The sequence below is a fragment of the Chlorocebus sabaeus genome, chromosome 12, assembly GCF_047675955.1.
Source record: "Chlorocebus sabaeus isolate Y175 chromosome 12, mChlSab1.0.hap1, whole genome shotgun sequence".
NCBI classification, from domain to species: Eukaryota; Metazoa; Chordata; class Mammalia; order Primates; family Cercopithecidae; genus Chlorocebus; species Chlorocebus sabaeus.
In genome coordinates this window covers 110,993,776-111,016,297 of record NC_132915.1, presented here as the reverse complement: position 1 = coordinate 111,016,297, position 22,522 = coordinate 110,993,776, and the positions used below count along the sequence as shown (strand labels likewise).

At 57.7% G+C, this 22,522-nt stretch overlaps 1 protein-coding gene across 2 annotated transcripts in view; it reads right to left on the bottom strand.

Moving 5' to 3' along the window:
* The window catches only part of COL5A1 (collagen type V alpha 1 chain), a 211,821-nt gene that overhangs the window by 142,618 nt on the left and 46,681 nt on the right, over positions 1 to 22,522 (bottom strand). For both annotated transcript variants that reach the window (XM_073022087.1, XM_073022088.1), the window contains exons 2-4: positions 21,163 to 21,330; positions 11,909 to 12,122; positions 10,366 to 10,528 (exon numbers count right to left, since the gene is read on the bottom strand). In XM_073022087.1, the coding sequence (XP_072878188.1) occupies positions 10,366 to 10,528; positions 11,909 to 12,122; positions 21,163 to 21,330 (545 nt within the window). The remainder of the gene's footprint in view (positions 1 to 10,365; positions 10,529 to 11,908; positions 12,123 to 21,162; positions 21,331 to 22,522) is intronic.

Below are 22,522 nucleotides of genomic sequence, written 5' to 3'. Positions count from 1 at the left end.
TGGATCAGGAGACGCAAGAAGGGGTCATGAGAATAAGGAGACAGGACCCAGGCAGAAGTCTCCCATCTGGGACCCCAAGCCCTGCCCCTCTTCATCTGAGTATGGGAACTCAACCCAGAAAGATCCAGGCCTGGGCTGAAGTCCTGCCCTGCCTGTTCCCAGCTGTGTAACCTGAGGCAGGTGGTGTTACCTCTCTGGCTCCTCCATCTCAGAGCCTTGGGTTTTCTGAAGAAGCAGTGGCCACTGCACCAGCCCCCAGTGCCCCATCCAGCCTAGTGCTTGGGCCTGTGGGGTGCAGTGTTAGAACACAGCAGCCCTTCCCAACTGCTGGATTTTCAAACAGACCAGAGGGTGCTGACAGAAAAGTGATTCTGAGACGGATTTTCCATGTGCTCTGGGATCAAGGCTCACTCATTAGCACACCTGGCTGGCAAGACACAGCCCCACACCCCAGCCACACGGTCTACAGGACAGCACCCAGGCTCTGCAAGTGGGGTGTCACCGGCCTGGCCACGTGGACCGTCTGCTCGGGTCTGAGGAAGAGCCAGGCGGCCTCCCCTAGACAGGAAATGGAGCCAACCCGGCCTCCAAGCTGACTCCGCAGGCCCACAGGGGCTTCTTCAAGGCACCAAAAGGCCGACCAAGCAATTCATGCCCAGAGGCACACGGCCGTGGAAGGCGGAGGCCAGCTATGGGAGCTCCCTTCCTGGCCTCCCGTGTGGCTGCCCCACCAAGTGGTCCCCTCCCCCACCACTGCAGCCAACAAACAGGGCCCCTGTCTCCCACCACTGCAGCCAACAAACGGGGCCCCTCCCCCACCACTACACCCAAAAAACGGGGCCCAACCCTCACCACTGCACCCAACAAATGGGGCCCCTCTCTCACCACTGCAGCCAACAAACAGGGCGCCTTGATGGGAAGCAGGCTTGGGTCCTGGCTCCCCCACCTGCCCGCTGAGCTTCACACCCCTTTCAGTGAGATAGGGTTCATGGCGCTGACGGCGATGCTGTGAAAATACCGCACAATCGCCATAACCACAATCCTCATCATCGTAACAGCCACCGTCCCTGGCGCCGGCAGGAGAGCCTGCCAGCCCACAGCGGCGCACCTGCCACCTCGCTGAGTGACCACAGGGCTGGCCGCACCGGCTTTGCCTCCTTTCATCCACATCACAAGCCTGACATCCTCGCTTTCCAGCTGAGGAAACTGAGGTTCAGGCTGGCTCAAAACCGTGGGAAGGATGGGTGGAGGGCTGGGGCTTGACTGTGGCTCCCTCAGATGCCCCTTGGCCACAGTGCTGAAGAAGGACATCACATTTGTGGGCCCCCTCGCCCTTCGGCCGCTTGACGGCAGCTCCTCCGCGCAGGTGGGCAGCTCCCCCAGCCACTGGGCCCTCCCACAGGGGACGCCCTGCCCCTTTGCTTCCCCTCCACCGTGGCCCTGTGTGCCCTGGGCACCCCCCTCCAGAGACCCTCCAGCATCATGCGTCCCTTCCCAGAGCCCCTCGGTGCCGTCTTCTGGGAACTGTGGATCAGAACATCCACCATCAGCCCAGCAAGATAGCCTTGGATAAGGCTGGCTCCCGAGATGACATCATTCCCGTCTGGGCTGGGAGATGGGTCTGTGGCTCACATTTTCCATGGAACAAACCTGAAGCCCAAATCTCGGGCCAGGCAGCAGGAGGGGCCAGACCCCACAGCACATGGGAAGAGGCAGGCCCTGCCCAACTCTGTGAGGTCTCTGGAGCCCTCCCTGTTGGGTGCCACGCAGATCACCAGCAGGGTCACTGGCACCTGCCAGGCAGGTCACCAGCCACCTGTGGCAGGGAGGAGTCCAGGCCTCACTCACTCACTGTTCAGGCCTCCCTAGACCAGAACTGCAAATGAAAATGTACCCCATACCAAACAGCACCCCAATACCAAACTACACACTGGTTCCAGTCAGCCAGGCAGCTGCCTACTGCACCAGGGAGATGCCTGCAGGGCTTGGCCAACCGCCAAGTGGCCCACCTGCCCCTCCTCAGTCAGGCACAGCTCAGCAGCCCACCCCAAGCCTCTGCGAGAGGCTCATATGCATGCCCAGAGGCTCACTTTTAAGCACACGTGCTCTGTGGGAATTTAAGAGAGAAAAACCCCTTTTCCACGCTGGTGTAGGGAAGTGACTGACTGATGGCCCCGAGGGATGTGTCCAGGTCAGAACTCCCTGAATCTAGATCCACAGGTGACCTTGTCCAGAAATAAGATCACTGCAAATGGAAAGAAGGATCTGGAAATGAGAACATCCTAGATTGGCGTGGGCCCTAAATCCAACAAGTATCCTTGTGGGCCACACAGAGGAGAGACACAGGGGGAAGAGAGAGGCGTGTGAAGATGGAGGCAGAGGCTGGGGCAACGCGGCCACAAGCCAAGGAGTGCCTGGAGCCACCTGGGGCTGGAAGCGGCAGGCAGGGCCCCCGCTAGAGCCTTCAGAGGGAGCATGGCCCCGTCCACCCCTCGATCTTGGAATTCTGGCCTCAGAGCTGGGAGAGGATAAATTTCTGCTGTTTTGCCACCAGGCTGTGACAATTGCTTGCAGCAGTCCCAGAAGATCATGCAGACTGCAAAGTCCCTGTCCTTTCTAGGAGCAAGACGAGGTCTCCGCAAAGTGGGCAGAGCTGAAGACATGACAAGGGACCTCTGCCCTTCACCCTCTGGTGTTCCACTGCCAGGGGCTGCCTCATCACTGCCAGGGTGGGGTCTGGGCTACCACACAGGTGGCCTGAGACAGTGGAAGTGGCTCCTACAGAAAATACCAGTGGATGCTAAGGAGACAGCAGGGCTGGGTAGATGCGGGTCTTGGACCGAGGACCTAGACGGGTGACAGTGTTCTGTGTCAGTGCAGGTGCACCAGAGACCCCCAGGGAGTTGCAGTGAGCCGCAATGGCAGGAGCACTGGACAGGCAGCAGCAGGGGCTTGGGCCAGGACTCGGGAGGGGCAGGCACACACTGCCCCCGGGGAAGCTCTGGCAGAGGGACACCTGGCCCATCTACGCTGCCTGGCCAGTGAGGATGGAGGTGCAGAGACGACACAGCAGGGTGCCTGGGGCTGCCCGAGGTGATGCAGTGCCCCACCCCACCCAGGTGCACACATCACATCCATCTCATGTCCCAAGTCAGAGATGGCCCAACCAGCCCCGCAAACGCACCCCTCCGGGCGGCTTCCAAGGCGGGGAAAACCCTCCCTTCCCGGACTCCTCCCCACTCCTCTCACAGGGGAACACGGCTCATCAAGTGGAGGCTGAGCAGCAGGGCCCAGGAAAGTTCCGGCGAGGTGGGCTTTCCCAGCCCCGCAGCCCTTCCCCCACCAGGAGGAAAGGTCCTCAGCAGAGTCCCCTCGTGTCCCAGGAGCCGCCAGCCGCACACAGCTCAGCGCCGAGTCTCGCCCGCCTGCATGCCGGGAAGTCAGCTCACCTTCAGGGCTGCGCTTTCCTCCCCGGGGGCTTCCCCGGCTGCCCAGTGACGGGCTGCGGGCTCCGGAGGCGCCCTAGACCCAAGCCTGAGTCCTACCTGCTGCATCCCACAGCCACCCCAGGGAGCCCGTGAGCAGCAAGGTAGTTCTGGAAGGGTCCAGAGGCTCCAAGGGCCCCAGTCTGGGAAGTTACAGCAAACGTGGACCTGGGCCTCTAACAAAGCCCTTGCTCTCCCCTTCGAGGCCCTGACACTGAAGGGCCTGACGCCCTGGGGGACGTTCCCGCTCACAGCAATCCCAGGGTACCTCCGTGGATGGCTGAGACAGGCCCCCTCAGCACAGGCCCCACTCCTGTCCCGGGAGAGCGAAATTCCAGAAAGAACATGTCAGTGGAAAAGCCAGGCCCCTGGAAAAAGGGAATCAGGGATTAGGTAAACCGCTTGGTGTTTTTCAAAGGCTGAAATGAAGGCAGACAGACGGAGGAACCGTTCGCGCTTGGAGCCGACGCCATCGCTTTCCCGCCAGCACCCAGGGCTTTTGCAGAGAGAGCTGGAGTTTATAGTCTGTTTGGCCTTGTTGCCCCTTGAAACCTTCAGCAGCTTAAAAGCACATTTGGCTCCTGGCCCAGAACTCGCTGGCCGGCCGTCCCCCAGGGCAGTTCTCATCCCCTCCACCGCCTGCTCCTGGTCATAGCTCACCGGGGGAGGGGCCTGTCATGGCAAGCCTCAAGGCAGAGGCACCCCAGGCCCCCTCTTAGTCCCACCTCCCAGCCTCCCCGACGTGGATCACTTGGCAGGCTCAGGTCCCACAGATGAGGTGAGACTCTAGACGGGTGCATGGAGCCCTCCAGATCAGCAGCCAGGCAGCCTCGTGCTGTCCATCCCAGGCTGGGGAAGGTGCTGGGACAGGGGCTTGGCAGGTCCAGGTCACCTGTCACACACAGGAGGGACACTCTTGGGCCCTCTGCCCTTGCTAACAGCTTATGCTGGCTCTTCCTGGAAGGTTCCAGGGTTTCACAGACCCCATAGGCCAGGGGACTCCAGGGTCTTCAGGGCCTGTGCAGGGAGGGCGATGAGAACAGAATGCCAGGTAGGGGCCCACAGTGCTGTCAGGCCAGCCTGAGTCCAGTCTCCTGCTAGGGCGAGCGTTCCAGGGCGCCTCCTGCTGGTGCCTGCACCTGCCATCACAACAGACCCTCAGCAAGGTGTGGGTTCATAGGCCCCTGTCCTCCTCCCCCAGCAGCGTTCCCCTGTGGAGCTGGCAGGAGACTCCCCCCAGCATGGGCTCTGTCTCCTAGGATGGGGTGGGATGGCCAAGGATGGGGTTGGGGAGCAATGCCCTCAGTCTTCCTCCCACACCAGTGCTGGCCCGAGGGCACTGGCACATCCAGAAGGGACAAGACTTGGGATAAGAACTTCCCAGGACGACATCCCTGGGATCCCTTCCAGGCTGGGGACGGTCATGTCATGTTTTCTGAGGTCCCAATCTGCTGTCATTTTGCTGAGTGACCTTAGGCAAGTGACTCAACCTCCCTGGTGCTGGTTTCCCAAGCTGTGAAGCAGCAGCAAGACTCTCGTCTTCTGGGGCACAGTGGGGGTGGGGGTGGGCCCTGACTGCTCTCCCATCCACCTTCTCCCTGCCTGGGAAGGTAACTCACACATCCCCACCTTCTGCAGGATGCCCCACGCTCTCCCTGGCCACTGAGACCATGTTTCCGAAAACACAAAGCTCGTTCCTGACTATGCCCTGGATAAAAAGACTTTCCTGTATTTGTGGGGGGAGGCGGCAGCCCCTCTGCCTCCCACTTCCTGCACAGTGGTCCCGGGCCTGCCCAGCATCTCTGGAAACCTGGGGGGTGGGGAGCAATGCCCTGAGTCCTCCTCCCACACCAGTGCTGGCCCCAGGGCACTGGCACATCCAAGAAGGGACAAGACTTGGGATGAGAACTTCGCAGGACGATGTCCCAGGCAGCTCCCGCATACTCGCCCTGGGAACAGGCAGCATGAGAGGAGCTTGGCCATCCCACCCCATCATGAGACAGAGCCCATGCCGGGGGGTTCTCCTGCCAGCTCCACAGGGGGATGCTGCCGGGGGAGGAGGACAGGGGCCTGCGAACCCACACCTTGCTGAGGGTCTGCTGTGATGGCAGGTGCAGGCACCAGCAGGAGGCGCCCTGGAGCACTCGCCCTAGCTGGGGCTGGCGGGACCCTAAGCCAGTTGTTTCCCCCCGGGCTTCTCAGTGGCTCCATCCTCCTGAGGGCTCAGGGGGCTTATCTTTAAGGCAGGACTCACGGCACCTAATTCATAAGGGGAGTCCAGAAAAGCTGAGAAAAGGGACAGCTCATGACAGTACCACTGTGGACGGCAGGCCACCTCTGGCCTATTGTCACTGGCAGATGACCACCGATAATGGGCCAGAGAGCAGCTCTCACTGCCAAAGACCCAGGACAGGGTGGTTCCCCGCGGTCCTTGGAGGCACTCGCATCTAACACAGATTTGATCTCACCAACCCGAAATCCAACAGCGTTGGCCCTATTGCCCCATTTTACAGATGAGGACACGGGGCTCCAAGTCACCAGCAGGGAAGGAAGTCCAAGGCTGGGGGAATCTGCCAGCAGCACGCCCTCCATGCCCATCACTTCCTTCACACGTGGCTCCGTGAGGGACGGCAGTGTCCCACTTCCCCCGCACGGCAAGGCTGTCCCGCTAGAACCAGACTCAGGGACTGGGAGGCAGTGAGGGGCTGGTCTACAGGCGTAGGGTTCTGCCGACATGGCCAAGGCCACACACTCAGGCCCCGCGTCTATACCCAGGGAGGCGGCGGGCACAGCACCAGCCGTTAGCACTGGCCTTGCACTGCGGGAGACACATATGTCTTGGCCCTGAGGGTCTCTGTCTCCCCCTGTCCCTCAAGGGCGCATCACTTTGGACAAAGGGGGCCTCTGTGGAGCCACACACACCCCAGGAAAAACCCCAGTCCCTGTTTAAATGAACTCTCTTAGAGTTTGGTAAATCCCTGTTTGGTACCAATCGAAGCACAGAACAGACTGGCTTTGAACGAGCGAAAGTCGTCCTTCCGGGGGACGATTGGGGCTGCTGGAGGAATATGTCTCAACAGTGCCAGCCCCTCGTTTTTAGAGCCTTCTAGAGCAGCCAAGCGGCTGAGATGGGAGGTGGTGTTTCGTGGAGCCCGCTGGAAAGCAGAGATAAATCACTTTTACTTCAAAAGAAATAGAAATTCTCTTCCACGTGCAATGAGACAAAAGGTGGCTGGGACTCTGAGGCCAACTCACCGAACTTCCTCCTCACGCTGTTAAAGAAAAAGAAAAAGAAAAAGAAAAAGACGCTTGGGGTAGTTGAAGGCATCGCTGATCCTGCTGGACTTCATTAAGAGAGACAGGTCCAATTTTCCAACGTGAGCACAGCTAAACAGCCAGGAAACTCTGGGGCTAGGAAAACACCTCCTCCAGACCATTAAAAACTTGCGGTCAACAAAAACCTCTTGTTCCTGGCAGCCACTCTGGCTCCAATCGAATTCCACGACAGGAAAAAATGGCTCACCAGAAACACAGGATTCGGAACCTATCTGTGACCTACTGTTTCGCCCAGAAGCCTGCCAGGCACCAGCTGCAGCGTGAGATCTGCACCGTTCCCTGGAAGACCAAGTCGGGGTAGGAAAACAGCCTCCTACATTCAAGAGGCATTTCCTTTGGAAAACTGCACGTTACTTTCATTCTTTGGTAATAAAGTAGGTAAACTATGGCATGTTTGCTGTCGGCCACTCATAGGCATTTTTCCTGGATTAATTCTCACGGTGCCTCACACACACACACACACACACAAAAATGTGGTGGGTACTATTATTGTCATTTTACAGATGGGGAAACTGAGTCTCAGAGCAGTTAGACAACCCACCCGAGATCTCACCACTGGGAAACAGTGGAGCCAGGATGCAAACCCAGTCCTGAACATGGATTTCTAGTGCTTCCCTGTGGTAAGGGACTCTTCACATATGTCTGTTTTTGGGAAAACAGCTTTTCCTGCTCAGAATATCAACGAAGCACTATTTGTTTTAGGATCCTAATTTTTTAAAGATAAAGCTTTTTCCTGGACCTTTACAGCAGAACACACTAGAAATTACAAAGATTTGACACAGCACAAAAAAGCGACTGCAAGACAAACATTAAAACCCCGGGGCCGGGCGTGGCGATTCAGGCCTGTAATCCCAGCACTTTGGGAGGCTGGCACAGTGGCTCAGGCCTGTAATCCCAGCACTTCGGGGGCCAGGTGCGGTCGCTCACGCCTGCAATCCCAGCACTGCGGGGGCCGGGCGCGGTGGCTCACACCTGCAATCCCAGCACTTTGGGAGGCTGAGGCGGGCGGATCACGAGGAGATCGAGACCATCCTGGCTAACACGATGAAACCTGTCTCTACTGAAAAACCAAACAATTAGCCAGGCGTGGTGGTGGGCTCCTATAGTCCCAGCTACTTGGGAGTCTGAGGCAGGAGAATGGCGTGAACCCGGGAGGCGGAGCTTGCAGTGAGCCGAGATCCGGCCACTGCACTCCAGTCTGGGCGACAGAATAAGACTCTGTCTCAAAAAAAAAAAAAAAAACCCGAGGCAGGGCCTCGACCCACAGAACAACAGGCAGCGGTGGGGGCAGCTCTGGCAGGTGCCCAGGCCAAGCCCAGAACCTCCCGTGCAGCTCTGCAGGTAGCCTAACTGTGACCCTTGTTTGACAAATGAGTCTTAAAGCTCATCAGTGTCACCTGCTTTGCCTAGATCCTCCCACCAGCAAAAGGCAAACCAGCACTGGATCCCAGCCTGCGTGACCCCAAGGCAGCTTTTAGCCCCAGCTCCCCAGAATAGCCCAGAAGCTGCCTCCTGCCTGGCTGAGGATGGCTCCTGCGCCCGCAGTTCCTTCCAGGCATCCAGGCAGGTCTGGTCAGAAGTGTGCCCGGAGGGTGTGTCTCAATAACTTGCAAAATCTGGCTGTGCCAGCAGGACCAAGCACCCGCCCTACTCTACGGAAGCCTCAGGCTACAGCTTCCTGGAAACTGACGCAGAGCCAACTGCAGGTTCAGCAGAATCTCCACCACCTTCACACCTGCTCCTGGCTTCTTCTAACAGGCCCATCTCATTCCGCAGAAGGTGGCTGCTCTGATCATTCCTCTGCTGTCTGCACTGGGTCGTGGGGCTCTGTCCTGCCTTTCTGCTTGCCTTGACGCTGTCTGCACTGGGTCGTGGGGCTCTGTCCTGCCTTTCTGCTTGCCTTGACACTGGATTAATATCCAGAACAACGGCATTTGACATTCAGCCAGGGCTTCCTGTAGCGGAGGCAGTGTGCTGGTGTGTCACTGCATTCGACCTCATGGAACCTTTGCCACAGCTCATGAGGCAGCCACATCTGCGATCCCATTTTGCAGATGGAAACGCTAAGACAGAGAAATAGCAGAGCAGCGTGCCCAAGGCCCAAACCCAACACTCGACAGAGCTGGGAGTCCAGCCCAGGTGGGCTTACCCCGACGCCAGCACTCTGTGGAATGTCCAGCTCACAGTTATACTACGCGGTCCCCAGTATGATTTTCTAGAAAGGTGAGACTTTCAGAATTGCCCTTTTCTCACACGCTCAAAGCCCCAGGGCCAGTTCAACTGTGCCCATCCCCACAAGCAGACATCACTACCTTTAACACAGAAATGAACTCAGTACGTGTGATGTCTCCTTCGCGTGCCCTTGGCAGAGCACCAAGATTGAGTCAACACGGTGTCTGCTTTGGTAACTCTGAGTCACCGAGAAGAAACGTGGGCCTGGGGACCCCAGCTCAGCCATGAAACAGGGGCAGCTGGATGCAGAACCGATGTGTAGACACAGCCAGGAGCTCACGCCGGCACTTGGGGATTTAGGGAGGAGACACTGCCCTATGGTGTCCCATCTCTGCAGCCCTGGAGGAGGAAATCCCAGAGCCGGGATGGCCCTTGAAGACCATGTAAGCCAGTGGCTTTCGAACAGGTTTTAGCCACAGAGCCCTGGGTGCAAACCAAATCTTCTGCAAAACCCAACTTACATAAACCAAAAAAGAAGCCCAATGGAGGAGTCCTGGCTGCCGCCTAACCCAAGCTGCAGGGACAACGGTCACTGCAGTTGGAAGTGTAGAGTCCAGGACCCTGTGCAGGCTGTCGCCCCAGCACCCCAGGAGGCAGGGCCCAGGCTCCCGGTGACTCCAAGGCCCCCACCCGGGGCAGCTGGGGATCACTGGTCACTTGCAGGGGCTCTCAATCTGTTTCTTGGCAGTGGAACAGAGCATTCTCATGCAGAACCCCAAACTATGAAGGGCTCCATGGGCTGAAGTGAGGGTCCCAGAGCCCACCCAGCTCAGGCCCCCACTCCCAAGCCTCTGAGGCATTCCCCAGGAAGGCAAGGCCCCTGGCTGGACACAGCTAGACTCTGGAGTGAGGCCAGCCTGAGTTGGGTCGGCACAGGTCTTCCTGGTGCATCCACACAGTGGCCCAGCTCTGCCCTCCAAGCTCACCCAGAGGACGGCTCCCCCGTCCCAGGATGGCCCCGGATACAGAGGGCAGAAGTCTGCATGTTCCCAGGAGCCTCAGCACAAGGCTGGACAAAGCCCCTGTCCTTTCCAAGCCAGCACTCAGGAGACACATACTGGGCCCTTGGAACAAGGGCGGCCACTGCCATCCCCACACAGCCTACAGGCGACAGCAGCTCTGGCCCCTCCATTTCTGAAAGCTACAAACATCCCTTAGGACAGCAGCAGAGGCTCCTGACCAACAGAGACTGTGACCACAGTGGACCACCGGCTGGTCCCTGCCCGAGGAGCCCTCTCCAGCAGCAGTCACAGTGGCTCCATACGAGGAGTGCCCTCGGTGGGCACGGGGAGTGGTCTGCCCTCCTGCTTACCTCAAACACCTCCTCATCCAGGATCCGGGTGCCAAACACGATGATACCGTTGACGTCTATCATGGGGTGGTCACTGCGGTCGAGGAATTTGGTGGTCTTCTTTTTACAGTCGAGGACCAAGGTGACATTTTTCTTGTGGACGCTGAGAGCAATTCTGTGCCACCTGCAGAGAAACAGACGGTGAAGACAGGGCTTGGATCACAGACACCAACTCAAGCGATTTTGCGGCAAATTCCTCGAGACACAGGAGGAAGGTCCACTTCCTGCATGAACAGGAAGTGGTGACTTCCTGCATGAACAGGAAGTGGTGACTTCCTGCATGAACAGGAAGTGGTGGGGTGGAGCGGATCAAGGCCTGGCCTCCGGAATCGGACAAGTTAGGGCAACTCCACATGCCATGAGATCTACCCATTCCCCAGAATCCTCGTCCCTCAGACAAGGACAGCTGTCTGAACCCTGGAAGCCCATCCAGGAGCCCAAGTGAAAGGGGAAAGGGGGAGCGCGCAGCACTCGGCACGGACTCGGGAGCGGGGAGCGGGGTCCCTGCGGCACGGTCACAGCCGTCGGGAGAAGGGCAGGGCGGCGGCCGTTGCATTTTGCTGTGTGCATGAGGCCACTCGTCATGTGCCCTCTGAACCCCAATGGCAAACCACAGGCAGCCAGAGAAGACTGGGTGTGAACGGGAAATGGTGGAATGAGGCTGGGCGCAGTGGCTCGAGCTTGTAATCCCAGCACTTTGGGAGGCCGAGACGGGCAAATCACGAGGTCAGGAGATCGAGACCATCCTGGCTAACACGGTGAAACCCCGTCTCTACTAAAAAATACAAAAAACTAGCCGGGCGAGGTGGTGGGCGCCTGTAGTCCCAGCTACTCGGGAGACTGAGGCTGAGGCGAGGCGGAGCTTGCAGTGAGCTGAGATCCGGCCACTGCACCTCAGCCTGGGCGACAGAGCGAGAATCCGTCTAAAAAAAAAAAAAAAGGGAAATGGTGGACTGAGTGGATCTGTCTGAAAGTCTTAGCGAAGAATTCAGATATCATGTGCTGAAGGCCTTCCGAGGCGTGACCTCACACGTGCTGACCACGAAAGAGGCAACTGACAAGCCCTGGTGCTGAGGTCCGCACCCAACAGAGCACCCTGGCATGACCCGCCTTTCCTCATGCTCAGTCCCACTCCTAACACATCGGTGTCCTTGAAGGATACCTTAAATCCTTTCTGGAAAAGGTTGGGTATAACCTCACAATTTCCTGTGTCCCTTCTGACACAAACAGGCTGGAATTTCATGTGCTTTAGTGCACTTTACAAAGGGGCCACGGAGGGCCAGGAAGGAGAAGTGACTCCACAAAGCCACAGAGGATGAATCAAGACCATAACCCAGGTTTTAGGACTCCAAGCCCAGCGCCCTCTCCTCTGCTGTGACGTCTGCGGGAGTCTCAGTACCGGCTGCTGCACGTCCTCTCCTGTCCCCCCACATCTGGTCAGTGGTATGAGCTGGCCGGATTCCCACTCCGGCAGGAGAACAGTTGCCCAGAAGTGCCCACTTACTTGCCATCTGACAGGTTGATGCCCCGGAAGAGGGGGTAGTCTTCCGGGCCAGGCTTCCCCGTGTGGTCCTCGTAGAGGAAGACGGGAGAGCGGCCCAGCTCCAGCCCAATCTGCTGGATACCCTGCTCGTTGTAGATGGAGACCAGGAAGGCCTGGCTGCCTTTCTTGGCTTTCACAGTTGTTAGGATGGAGAAGTCCTCGGGAAATGCAGACGCTGGAACAGAGCACAGAGATGAGAAGGCAGTCGGGGAGCCCCCCCCAACCACGCCCAGCCATGGCTCTCTGCAAACAAGCCAGCCCGGGGCCGTGGGAAGCTGTGCTGCCCATGGTAGGGCACTGTCATCTGATGCACATCTGCCCCTTGATCAAACTGTTCCTGCAGCCCTTCCCTGCTCCCACTTGGCCAAGCCTGCCCCCTTCAAGACCCAGTGCAAATGCAAACTCCTCCATGAAACATGACCAGTCCTTCCAGCTGGGAGCCCTCAACACCCTGTCCTCAGCTCCTACGCCTCAACCCATCTGTGTGTCGACCCTCAGGAGAACCTCTTGGGCTGTGAGCTGCCTCTGGGCGGAGGCTGCTTCTCAGGCATCTTTGTACACTCCATGGGGTCTCACCACTCAGCGTGCAAGGAAGGGAGGGAGGGAGATGGAGGGAGGAAGCAGAGAGAGGAAGGGAGAAGGGAAGCACCAGCCTCAGACTGCCACTAGAATTGTCTTTGTGACCTTTCCTGGTTGCTATGCAAAACAGAGAAAATGTGGAAATTAATCAAAGAATTGAATCCAAATTTAAAATTAGAAAAAAAAATATCCTTAGTATGTTAATAGGAGAAATTACGTCTTACAATACCCGCCAGAAGCAATCTGAGGTCATTAAAAGACAGACCCAGGCTGGCCCGGCCACGAGCACCTAAGCCCACCCCACATGACTGCCCCTCATCCATGGGCATGACTGGGAGCCCTGGCCCCTCCTGTCCATCGATCCTGGTGGCGAAGGTGGCGATGCTCTCACCCTGGACCACCTGCAGTTCTGCCAAAAGCCCGGGGATGAGGGAGGGCCTGTGGCTAATTGATGCCGCTGGGCCAGCCAAAAGTGCTGGGCCTAAGGCTGTGGGCTCCTCAGAACCAGCCAGAAGGAGCGTCCCAGCGGGGCCTCACAGGGACGTGCCAAGGAAGGGGCCCAGGACCTGCTGCTGGAGCAGCCCCACAAGCAGCACCGCTACGGAGGGCTGGGATCTGGTGAGGGGACTTGAGCCATCGGGACTCTATTATCAGACCCACCCCTTCTTTAGAAGTGTGGACAAAGGTTAACCAGGTGGCCCAGAGGCCCCTGACCCCATGGGGCGGCAGAGTCTGGATCTGCGGCAGCGGCGCCTGCACGGCGGCTATCCGTGAGCACCCTCTGCTGGCGAAATCGTGGCAAGGCAGGCAGCAGCCTCACCGCCTCGGCCCCTGGCCACTCCAGCACAGCTGCAGGGGTCACACTGTGGGGAAGGCACACTGAAGGCCCCCTCGTCCCACAGCATCCTGAGGCTTCCCAGCGGGAGGAGAATGCTGCCGGTCGCAGCCTCTGCATCCTCTGTAAGGTGCTGCAGGGAGATCTCCCGAGGGTCCGAGCAGACCCTCCAAAGCCCCCACAGGCCAACCCAGAGCCTGTGTAAGCGCTGGAAGCTGCCACAGCAGCAGGTTCATCCTGCAGGTCACGAATCTCTCACTAAGGCGCTGACAGGGAACGGCAGGGAACAGCTGTGGCCAGGCACCCTGCATTGGCCAGCTCCACGTCATGACTCAGCTGTTCCCACAGGAGACTGGGCCCCGGGTGGGCCTGGCCAAGGCCCCTGCTCCCAAAGCTGGGGACAGCCCCAGGTAGGGGTGATGACAGTCAGTGTGGCCATCTGGGAAAGGCAGGTTTCACGGAAGAACTGGCTCAGGACTCCCACGTCTAGACACAAGCCATCAGCTTTGTTTTTTGTTTTTTATGGGGGTTTTTTGAAATAGAGTCTCATTCTGTCCCCCAGGTTGGAGTGCAGTGGTGAGATCTTAGCTCACTGCAATGTCCACCTCCAAGGTTCAGGCAGTTCTCCTGCCTCAGCCTCCCAAGTAGCTGGGACTACAGGTCCATGCCACCACGCCTGGTTAATTTTTGTATTTTTGGTAGAGATGAGGTTTCACCATGTTGGTCAGGCTGGTATCGAACTCCTGACCTCAGGTGATCCACCCACCTCGGCCTCCCAAAGCGCTGGGATTATGGCTTTGCATCATCCCTCCACATGTGGGCATGTGGGCGCGGGACCCTGGAGATGACAGCCTTAGCTGGTTCCACCTATGTCGAGGGAGCGGGACCTGCCATGCCCACCCACCATGGGGGCCCCAGATGGCAAGGCTGCCAGCAGGACCACGGCAGCATGGGGTACTGAGGGCCAGGTGGGATCTCACCTGAAGCACCCAGGGCAGATGGCACAATCACCATCTGAGTCCACTCCCTCACTCTCATGACAAAGGGTCACCTGGCTCCCACCCCTACCCCACCGCCACCTTGTGTGCCAGAGTCATTCTTCCGTCTTAAAAGATCAAAGAACAAGTTGAGCACGCTCATCTCTCCGGCACGAGGCACCGCAAGGCCCACGAACCCCCATCTCCTGCAGCTCATTAAAATGCCGTTTCTCAAGTTTTGCAATCTCTATGGTAGCAAATTTTCTCAGCTCAGATAAAACCCGAAAGGATAAATTATGTTGAACATTAATCTCTCTCCTGGCAAAATAACAATAGATTCGTTGTCACTGTGAGATGGCCCATTCGAGTCATGACATGAGCTGGGACGCTGACACTTCATAATGTACGCTGTCCGGGCACTCTGGGAGGAGGGAGTCAGTCGTTGAACACTTTATGTTTCATTTCTCCAAGAAAAGTCACAGTTGAGGGGGGTGGGCTCCGGACTTCCGTCTCGTTCTGTCGCCCAGGCTGGAGTGCAGTGGCACAATCTCAGCTCACTGCAAGCTCCGCCTCCTGGGTCCAAGCGATTCTTCTGCCTCAGCCTCCCGAGTAGCTGGGACTACAGGTGCCCACCACCACGCCGGGCTAATTATTTGTGTATTTTTTAGTAGAGACGGGGTTTCACCATGTTAGTCAGGACGGTCTCTATCTCCTGACCTTGTGATCCACCTGCCTCGGCCTCCCAAAGTGCTGGGATTACAGGCGTGAGCCACTGCGCCCAGCCAGAGCTTTTCATTTTTACTTCTGCTGAAGTCCAAAGGCACTAGAGCATTTTAGGTATGCAGTAGGAGTACAATAAGTGCATTTGTGTTGAAACTGCATCACACTGAGCCGACAGTTACTAAGCATACTGACTGCTCACTACAGTGGATCATGTGATCAATAAATGGTGACCGGTCCGCTAATAAACAGTGATTGGTGCCAGGCTCTGGGGTGACACAATCAATGGACGTATATGGCCCCTGGCCTCAGAAAGTGATACTCCCATGATACAAACAGAAATCATCAAACCAGTTAGTTAAATAATTGCAGGCTGGGTGAGGTGGCTCACGTCTGTAATCCCTGCACTTTGGGAGGCCAAGGCTGGAGGATCACTTGAGGTCAGGAGTTCCACACCAGCCTGGCCAACATGGTGAATCCCCGTCTCTGCCAAAAATATTAAAAAATTATCCAGGCGTGGTGGCATGCACCTGTAATCCCAACTACTGGGAGGCAGAGGTTGCAATGAGCCAAGATCACACCACTGCACTCCAGCCTGGGTGACAGAGTAAGACTTTGTCTCAATAATAATTGCAAATAAAGCAGGAGGCAGTGGGGCAGGGGGGCAGAAAGAGGCCAGAGGATAGGAAATGAATGTGGGGTGTGGCTAACTTTGGAAAGGGGGCCAGGAACCTGGGGGGTGGGTGAGGTTTCAGCTGGACCCTGGCAGCCCAGGAGGGGCCAGGCTGAGGGGAGCATGGCAGGTCCAGGGTAGAAACCCAGGATCCAGGGGTACCAAGGCAGCCCTGCAGAAGGAACTTCACCAGCCATCCTCGGTCCTGACCGGAAGGGCTCTCTCAGTCCCAGCCTGGGGTGGGACAGGTGAGGGGCCCTAGACAGGAAGCTGTCATCTGGCAGCCCCTGCAGGGAGAACTTAGTTCTGGAACCTGCCGGCCTGGACCCAAACTTACTGCATTTGTCATGGCCAGAAGTGAGGTTCATATTCCCTGGGCTGGACCAACCCATGGGGTCGAAGATGGAGTGAGAAAGAGACAGTCTCCAGTCTCAAGGGGAGGCCTGTGCACGTACCCAGGTGGGAACCCCGCATCTTACTTCATGGGAGCCCCTCGTCTCAGCCATGAGGGAACCTCCATCCTGCTCTACGGGGGTGCAGGGGAGTGGGGAGCGTCTGCTCAGTGAGTAGAGGGTCTGCAAAGCCCCCAGGCTGAGGACAGTACCCTCCTACTGCTGCCTCCATCTTCCCCTCACATCAGCCTGCTCCTGCAGCCGGCACCCTGTCCTCAGCCATCCCTGCAACCCTCGTCCAGCACTCAGCGCAGTCCTACGGAGGATCCTGGGGCCCGGCGCGACTGGCTGCTCCCTCACTTTCTGGCAGGAGGGTACTGGCGGGGGCAGCGAGGAGCAGCAGGACATTCTGCCTGAGGGAGGCTGATTCTGGAGCCCAGGCCCTGGGGTGCAGGAGAGCCACAGGTGAGGACACAGTGTCAGCCAAGGGGCAGGGGGGTGTGGGTAGAGTCATGGCCTCCACCCAGCCCTGCCTGGGGCCCTGAATTGGAGGCAAGTCTCAGAGGCCTGGGCAGAGGAGGGGCACGGAGGAAAAGGCACCTACAAAGGACAAAATGGAAAGGACCCCACCCACAGCACCAGAGCCGAGGAGGAAGCTGCGTGCTGATCCAAGAAGTGGGCTCAGGTGGGGCTGGTCCCTGAGTCAGGTGACCATGGGGGACACCGCCTCGCCTGGTCATCCTCAGAGGGGACAGCTCAGATCTGGGTCATTACAAACAAGTAATGCTGGGTCAACAAGGCAGGGAGCGCCCGATCCCGGGCCCCCAGTGGGGATGTGGGTCCCAGAGCTCAGGCCACCCGGTGAGGAAGCCAGGCCCACTGCCTTCAGGGTCTCAGGCCACCTTACCGTGAGGCGACATCTGCACTGCAGACACAGGGGGCCGAGGCCTGGGACCCCACATGGAAGGAAGGAAGTCCCAACCCTCCCCTCTTCACTGGCGGCCCCCGTGTCACAGTCCTGGGCTTCAGTCCCTGCAGCCTCATCTCCCTGGTGCCAGGACACCCCAGCACCCACGATCGGTCAGAAACTGGCTCGGGGTGGAGCTCCCTGGTCTGACAGATCCCAGAACCCAGACCGCTGGGTCTGAGCAAGACTAGAAACCCTCTTGGAATGAGGGGGGATTTCTAGCCTCTGTCCTGCCCCCAAGTGCAGAAAATGCTAACAGGCTTCTTCACCTGCACAGAAGGGAGGGCGGTGCCCCTGAGGAGGGCGGCCTAGGGAACCTCGCTCTCCCAGGCCAGGGGAGGCCGGGCTCCGTCTGTTCTGTTCATGGCTGTGTCTCCCTGGCACCCAGATCACTCTGCCAGTTCGTGCCCAGTGCGGGATACAGGACCAGCTGGTGCCAAAGTGGGTGGAGGGCAGAGATCAATGCCTGTGCAGCCTGGGTGGGGAGCGGCACTGTACCCAGGTGGAGGCTCCCAGTCACCTGCTCAGCTCGGCCTCCAAACCCCCACCCCCGTGATCCAAGGCCACTTGGCTGCTGGGTTGCCGAGAGGTGTGTGGGCTCTTCAGGGAATCTGGGGAGACTGCTCGGGGATTTTGTCAGGGGATTGGATGGCAGGGAAACAGCTGCCTGGACGTGGGCTCCCCCTCTCGCCAAGAGATACTTGCAGATACTGTTTTTGCTCCACTCAGTTCCCCACAGCCCAGGCCTTGCCGTGGCCACCTGGGCTGCATCATCTCTTCTTCCTCTGCAGCTGCCAGGCAGGTCAGGTCTCTAGAATCCCGCAGATGCTGCTGCTCCCCGAGACAGGGCACGGTGCAGCTCCGGCTCCCCTAGCGCTTAGGCTGACCCACACGAGTGGCTGACACGAGGCCATGTCAGTCCCAAGCAAACAGCCCTTTCGTATGTGTGGCCCCTACACGCTGAGCACTTCTCAAACAGAAAACCTGAAGTGAGCTTCTGAGTCCCTCCACTGAGGGGGCCCACAGGCCAAATGGGGTGGAGGGAGTCAGAGCAACACCATTTGCTGTAGCGAGTTTGCTCGGAGAGCCGGGCGGAAGGGGAAGGTGGGCTACAGCGTCAGATCAAAGGAAATGCCATCCTGTGACACTGGTGTCCAACAGTGTCCCTTGAATGGCTTTCCCAACCCAACACTTGGGGACCTGCAGAAGGGACTCCATAGACATCCCTGCTTAAATACTTCCCAAGCAACCTCCAGCTTCATCTGCCATGAATGGGGCAATTGGCTTATATGGACCCACTCTACTCTCTAAGCTAATTCACAGAAGGCCCTGGAAGAGGAAGGGCAGCACTCTGAAAAACTTGGAAAAAGCATGGACTTAAAAAAAATCCCACATACTATTCAGAAATTTACCCTAGATTATGTGTTGGTTTTTTTTGTTTGTTTTGTTCTGTTTGAGACAGTCTCACTCACTCCGTTGCCCAGGCTGGAGTGCGATGGCACGATCTCAGCCCACTGCTTCACTGTGTCATGATAACCTCACTCACCTAGCATCTGGTAAAAAGCCCGAAACAGACATGGAAACCAATCGATCTGTAGATAAGAGCCCTGCTCCGGGACAGGGGTCCCTGCTGAGAGGGAGGCATAGAGAGCCTGCTGTGCAGAAACTGCTGGAAGGCCAAGCCATTTCTTTCCTTTCTCCCTCTCTCTTTTTTTTTTTTTTTTTTTTGGACATAGTCTCACTCTCACTCACGCTGGAGTGCATTGGAGCCATCTCAGCTCACTGCAATCTCCGCCTTCTGGGTTCAAGCGATTCTTCTGCCTCAGCCTCCCGAGTAGCTGGGATTACAGGCGTGCACCACCACGCCTGGCTAATTTTTGTATTTTTAGTAGAGATGGGGTTTTGCTATGTTGGTCAGGCTGGTCTCAAACTCCTGACCTTAAGTGATCCACCTGCCTCAGCCTCCCAAAGTGCTGGGATTACAGGGTGAGCCACCGTGCCCAGCTGATCCTAGATTATTTATCCAATAATTAGCCTGTATTCCTGAGATACTATAATATTTCTGGCCACAGGATAATCCAGCAGAGAAGGATGAAGTCCAGTGAGTGTGTGGTACCAGTGCCCCAGAATTGGGTGACACAGATAAGATTAAACACCGTGGCTGAGCCGGGCATGGTGGCTCACGCCTGTAATCCCAGCACTTTGGGAGGCTGAGGCAGGTGGATCATTTGAGGTCAGGAGTTCGAGACCAGCTTGACCTACATAGTGAAACCCCGTCTCTACTAAAATACAAAAATTAGCCGGGCATGGTGGCGGGCGCCTGTAGTCCCAGCTACTTGTGAGGCTGAGGCAGGAGAATGGCTTGAACCCAGGAGGCAGAGGTTGCAGTAAGCTGAGATCACGCTGCTACACTCCAGCCTGGGCGACACAGCGAGACTCCCTCTCAAAAAAAACACACACACACACACACACACACACACACACACACACACACACTAGCTGAAGATCCTTGGAAAGCAGGAGCGCCTACTTCCCCAGTGTGCCCCTCAGCCTATCACACACCCAGAGCCCACGGGGTCCTTGGCAATCAGCTCCCTAAGCTCTTCCCTGGACCAGCCCTCCCAGGTTCTCTAGGTCACGAATTCTAAACGTGGGGTCATGGGGCAGAAAAGGGTGCAACTTCTGGGCCAAGATGCAGGTGAGCATTCCGTGACTCATTCCAAAACAGATGTTCTCCCAAAAGCTTAGGAACGCTCCTCCAGCGGCCAGGAGAAACGAAACCGCTGCAGTCCTTCGCGAGGACAGGCTGCCCGTGCCGATGAGTTCCACACGCTTGAGGCTGGGGATCCACAGCCCAGGGCCACTCGGGCACCCAAAGGTGGGCTGTTTAAGAGAATGTGGGCAGCCAGGGGTCCCAGGCCACCTCGCCTCACCTCCAGCGAGCTGCAAGGCAAGGACTCAGTGCCTCGGAGGTATTTCTTGAAATACCTCGTTCTCAAAGACATTCTTGAAAAGAACCACCCAGATTCTCTCAGAGACAAGCTCTTCAAAGTCACATGGATGTAAAGGAGGGCTGGGCAAGGGCTGGGGATGAGTGCACAGAGCGTAAGTCTGTGGAAGCAGAAACGGCCCCTCAAAAGAGGGTGTCCTTCAGGGGCCCTGCGGAGACAGGATCATCAGAAACCCCACGGCGCGTTCACAGACTGCCCTGATCGTGGGGTCAATGCCGGACTCACCTCCAGGTCCGCCAAAAAGACACTGCACTGTCTTCTCATAATTACAGAGCTTCTCATAGAGTGAACTCACCTACCCTACATGCCCCGTCCCTGTCTTATCTGAATCAGAAAGAGGAGCTCATTTTAGTCCAGGCCATGAGCGCCCGGCTCGGGCAAGGCGATGAGGTTCTCCATCAACAGCTCATTAATCACGTCCAGATAAACCCAGAGGGTTTAATTAACTGTGACAGGTGCCACCCCACGACTGGGTGACAGGGACAACGTGAATGCTGCATCTTGGAGCTAACGCTGCTTCTTAGAGCTGATGCTGCTTCTCGCTCCGGGTACGTAATTAAAAGCAGAGACCCGGCATTTGGCAGTTGATTCTCATTAAAAGCCTCGCGTGCTCTTGCTAAGAGTCACGACGTTTGATTCATCGTCTCTTAATGTCACTGCCCCCAGTTAAGCTTTGTCTGGAAGTGCTTCCTTTCCCATGACCCCGAGGTTTCTCTCGACTCATCCCTCAGGACTCACCCAACTGCTTCTGCCCTTGGAGTCCTGGCGGCCCAGCTACCACCGGAGACACGGCTGATAGAAGGTCAAGGGCACTGGGCCACACCCACCCACCCACATCCCGCAGAGAAGGACAGAGACAAAGCCCAGTTCAGTCCAGAAGGACAAAGTACCACCGTTGCAACCGTGTTTTCACGACAGTGAAACGAAACCGGGCTCATGAAAGGGGCTTCCTGGAAAACTGAGCCTGTGTCTGCCACCACACAAGCTTGAGCGCTGCTCCTGGCGGGAGGCCAGAGGGCCAACGGGACCCGCCACCTCAAACAGAAGGGTGCGGCACTTACCAGGGTACAACTGCTTGGTGGGTGCGCTGAGCTGCGCGTCTTTGGTGACTCTGTAAGCGACATCCGGGCCTTTGGAAGATCGCCGCGTGGCGCAAAAGCCTGTTGTCTTTGTTATTCCATCGGGCAAGTTGTGAAAATCTAGAACCTTCAGGAGATCTGCTGGCTGAGCTGAAATGACAGAGGAGGCGCGGGTTAGTCACGGAGAGGAAAGGAGCGCCTGGGAGCACCCGGAAGCTGGGATGACGGAAAGCACCTCTACCCCTCACCACTGTGAATCCCGGGCACTCGGAAGAGCCCCAGCACTGGCTCAGAGCAGCGTGCTGGGCAAGACAGAGCCCCACACTGTGGAGGAGGGTCCTATCCCGGTCCCCACCAGCAGCCACACACCAGGGGCAAACCCAGGCTTGCCCAGCTCTGACGACGCCCGCCTTCCTCACTGTGCTCTCGTGGTTCCTGAGGCTGGCAGGGGCCACACACCCAGCCTCCCAGACACTTCTTCTCATTGGCCACGTAAGGACAGCAGCCCGGGCCGATGCTGGAAGGCCGCAGAAGGCCCGCTGCGGAGCTGGCCACCCTATGGGGTGCTGTGCAATGACACAGAAGCACTGGAGGGTCACAACGTATGCCCTGCAGCCCTGAGAACCTTCATCCCGCCTGAGACTCCTCCGGAGGTCACAGGGATGTCACCAGCCTAGTTTATCCCCCCGCGTTATCCACCTGGACTGTCTGTCGCCTTCCCATGACCATTTACAGCGGGTGTGCAGTTTCCATTGCCCCGGAAGACCCCTGCCCACATCACCAGACCATGCAGAGCCAAGAACAAGGGAGGGGCAGCCCCCGCATCCCTTCCAGAAGGTTCCTGACCCTCAATCTGGGGGCTCTCAGGGAAGGGCAGGGGATAAGCTGACCTCTGGCCAGCTGAAGCCATGATCGTTACCAGGGAGCTCAATGGTCACCCTCCAACACAGAAGACGGCCCCATCTGCCAGAGCCTCCGTCCCCCACACCACGAGGACCCCAGACCTGCATCCACCGCAAGACACAAATCCAGGTACCCGCCCTGAACAAGGTCAGCTTCGTGGGGAAAGCACCGCTCCTGTACCTACAAACAAGAGGCTCCCTGGGAGTCTCGGCAGAGAAAATAAACTCGAAGTTGGCGTTGCAGTGACAGAACAGTGTGTGCTGGGGCGGCCTGGGGGTTGGAGGAACCCAGCAGCCACCAACGGCCTGCCCAGTAGGTGTGAATGGGGTTGGGCCGGGCCCCCTCTGCTGGCCAATCAGAGCATGACACCGCCCTGTCCCAGACGGTCAGCTCAGGGACGGACATGAGACCAGCCAGGATAAGGAAGCACCGTCCTGGG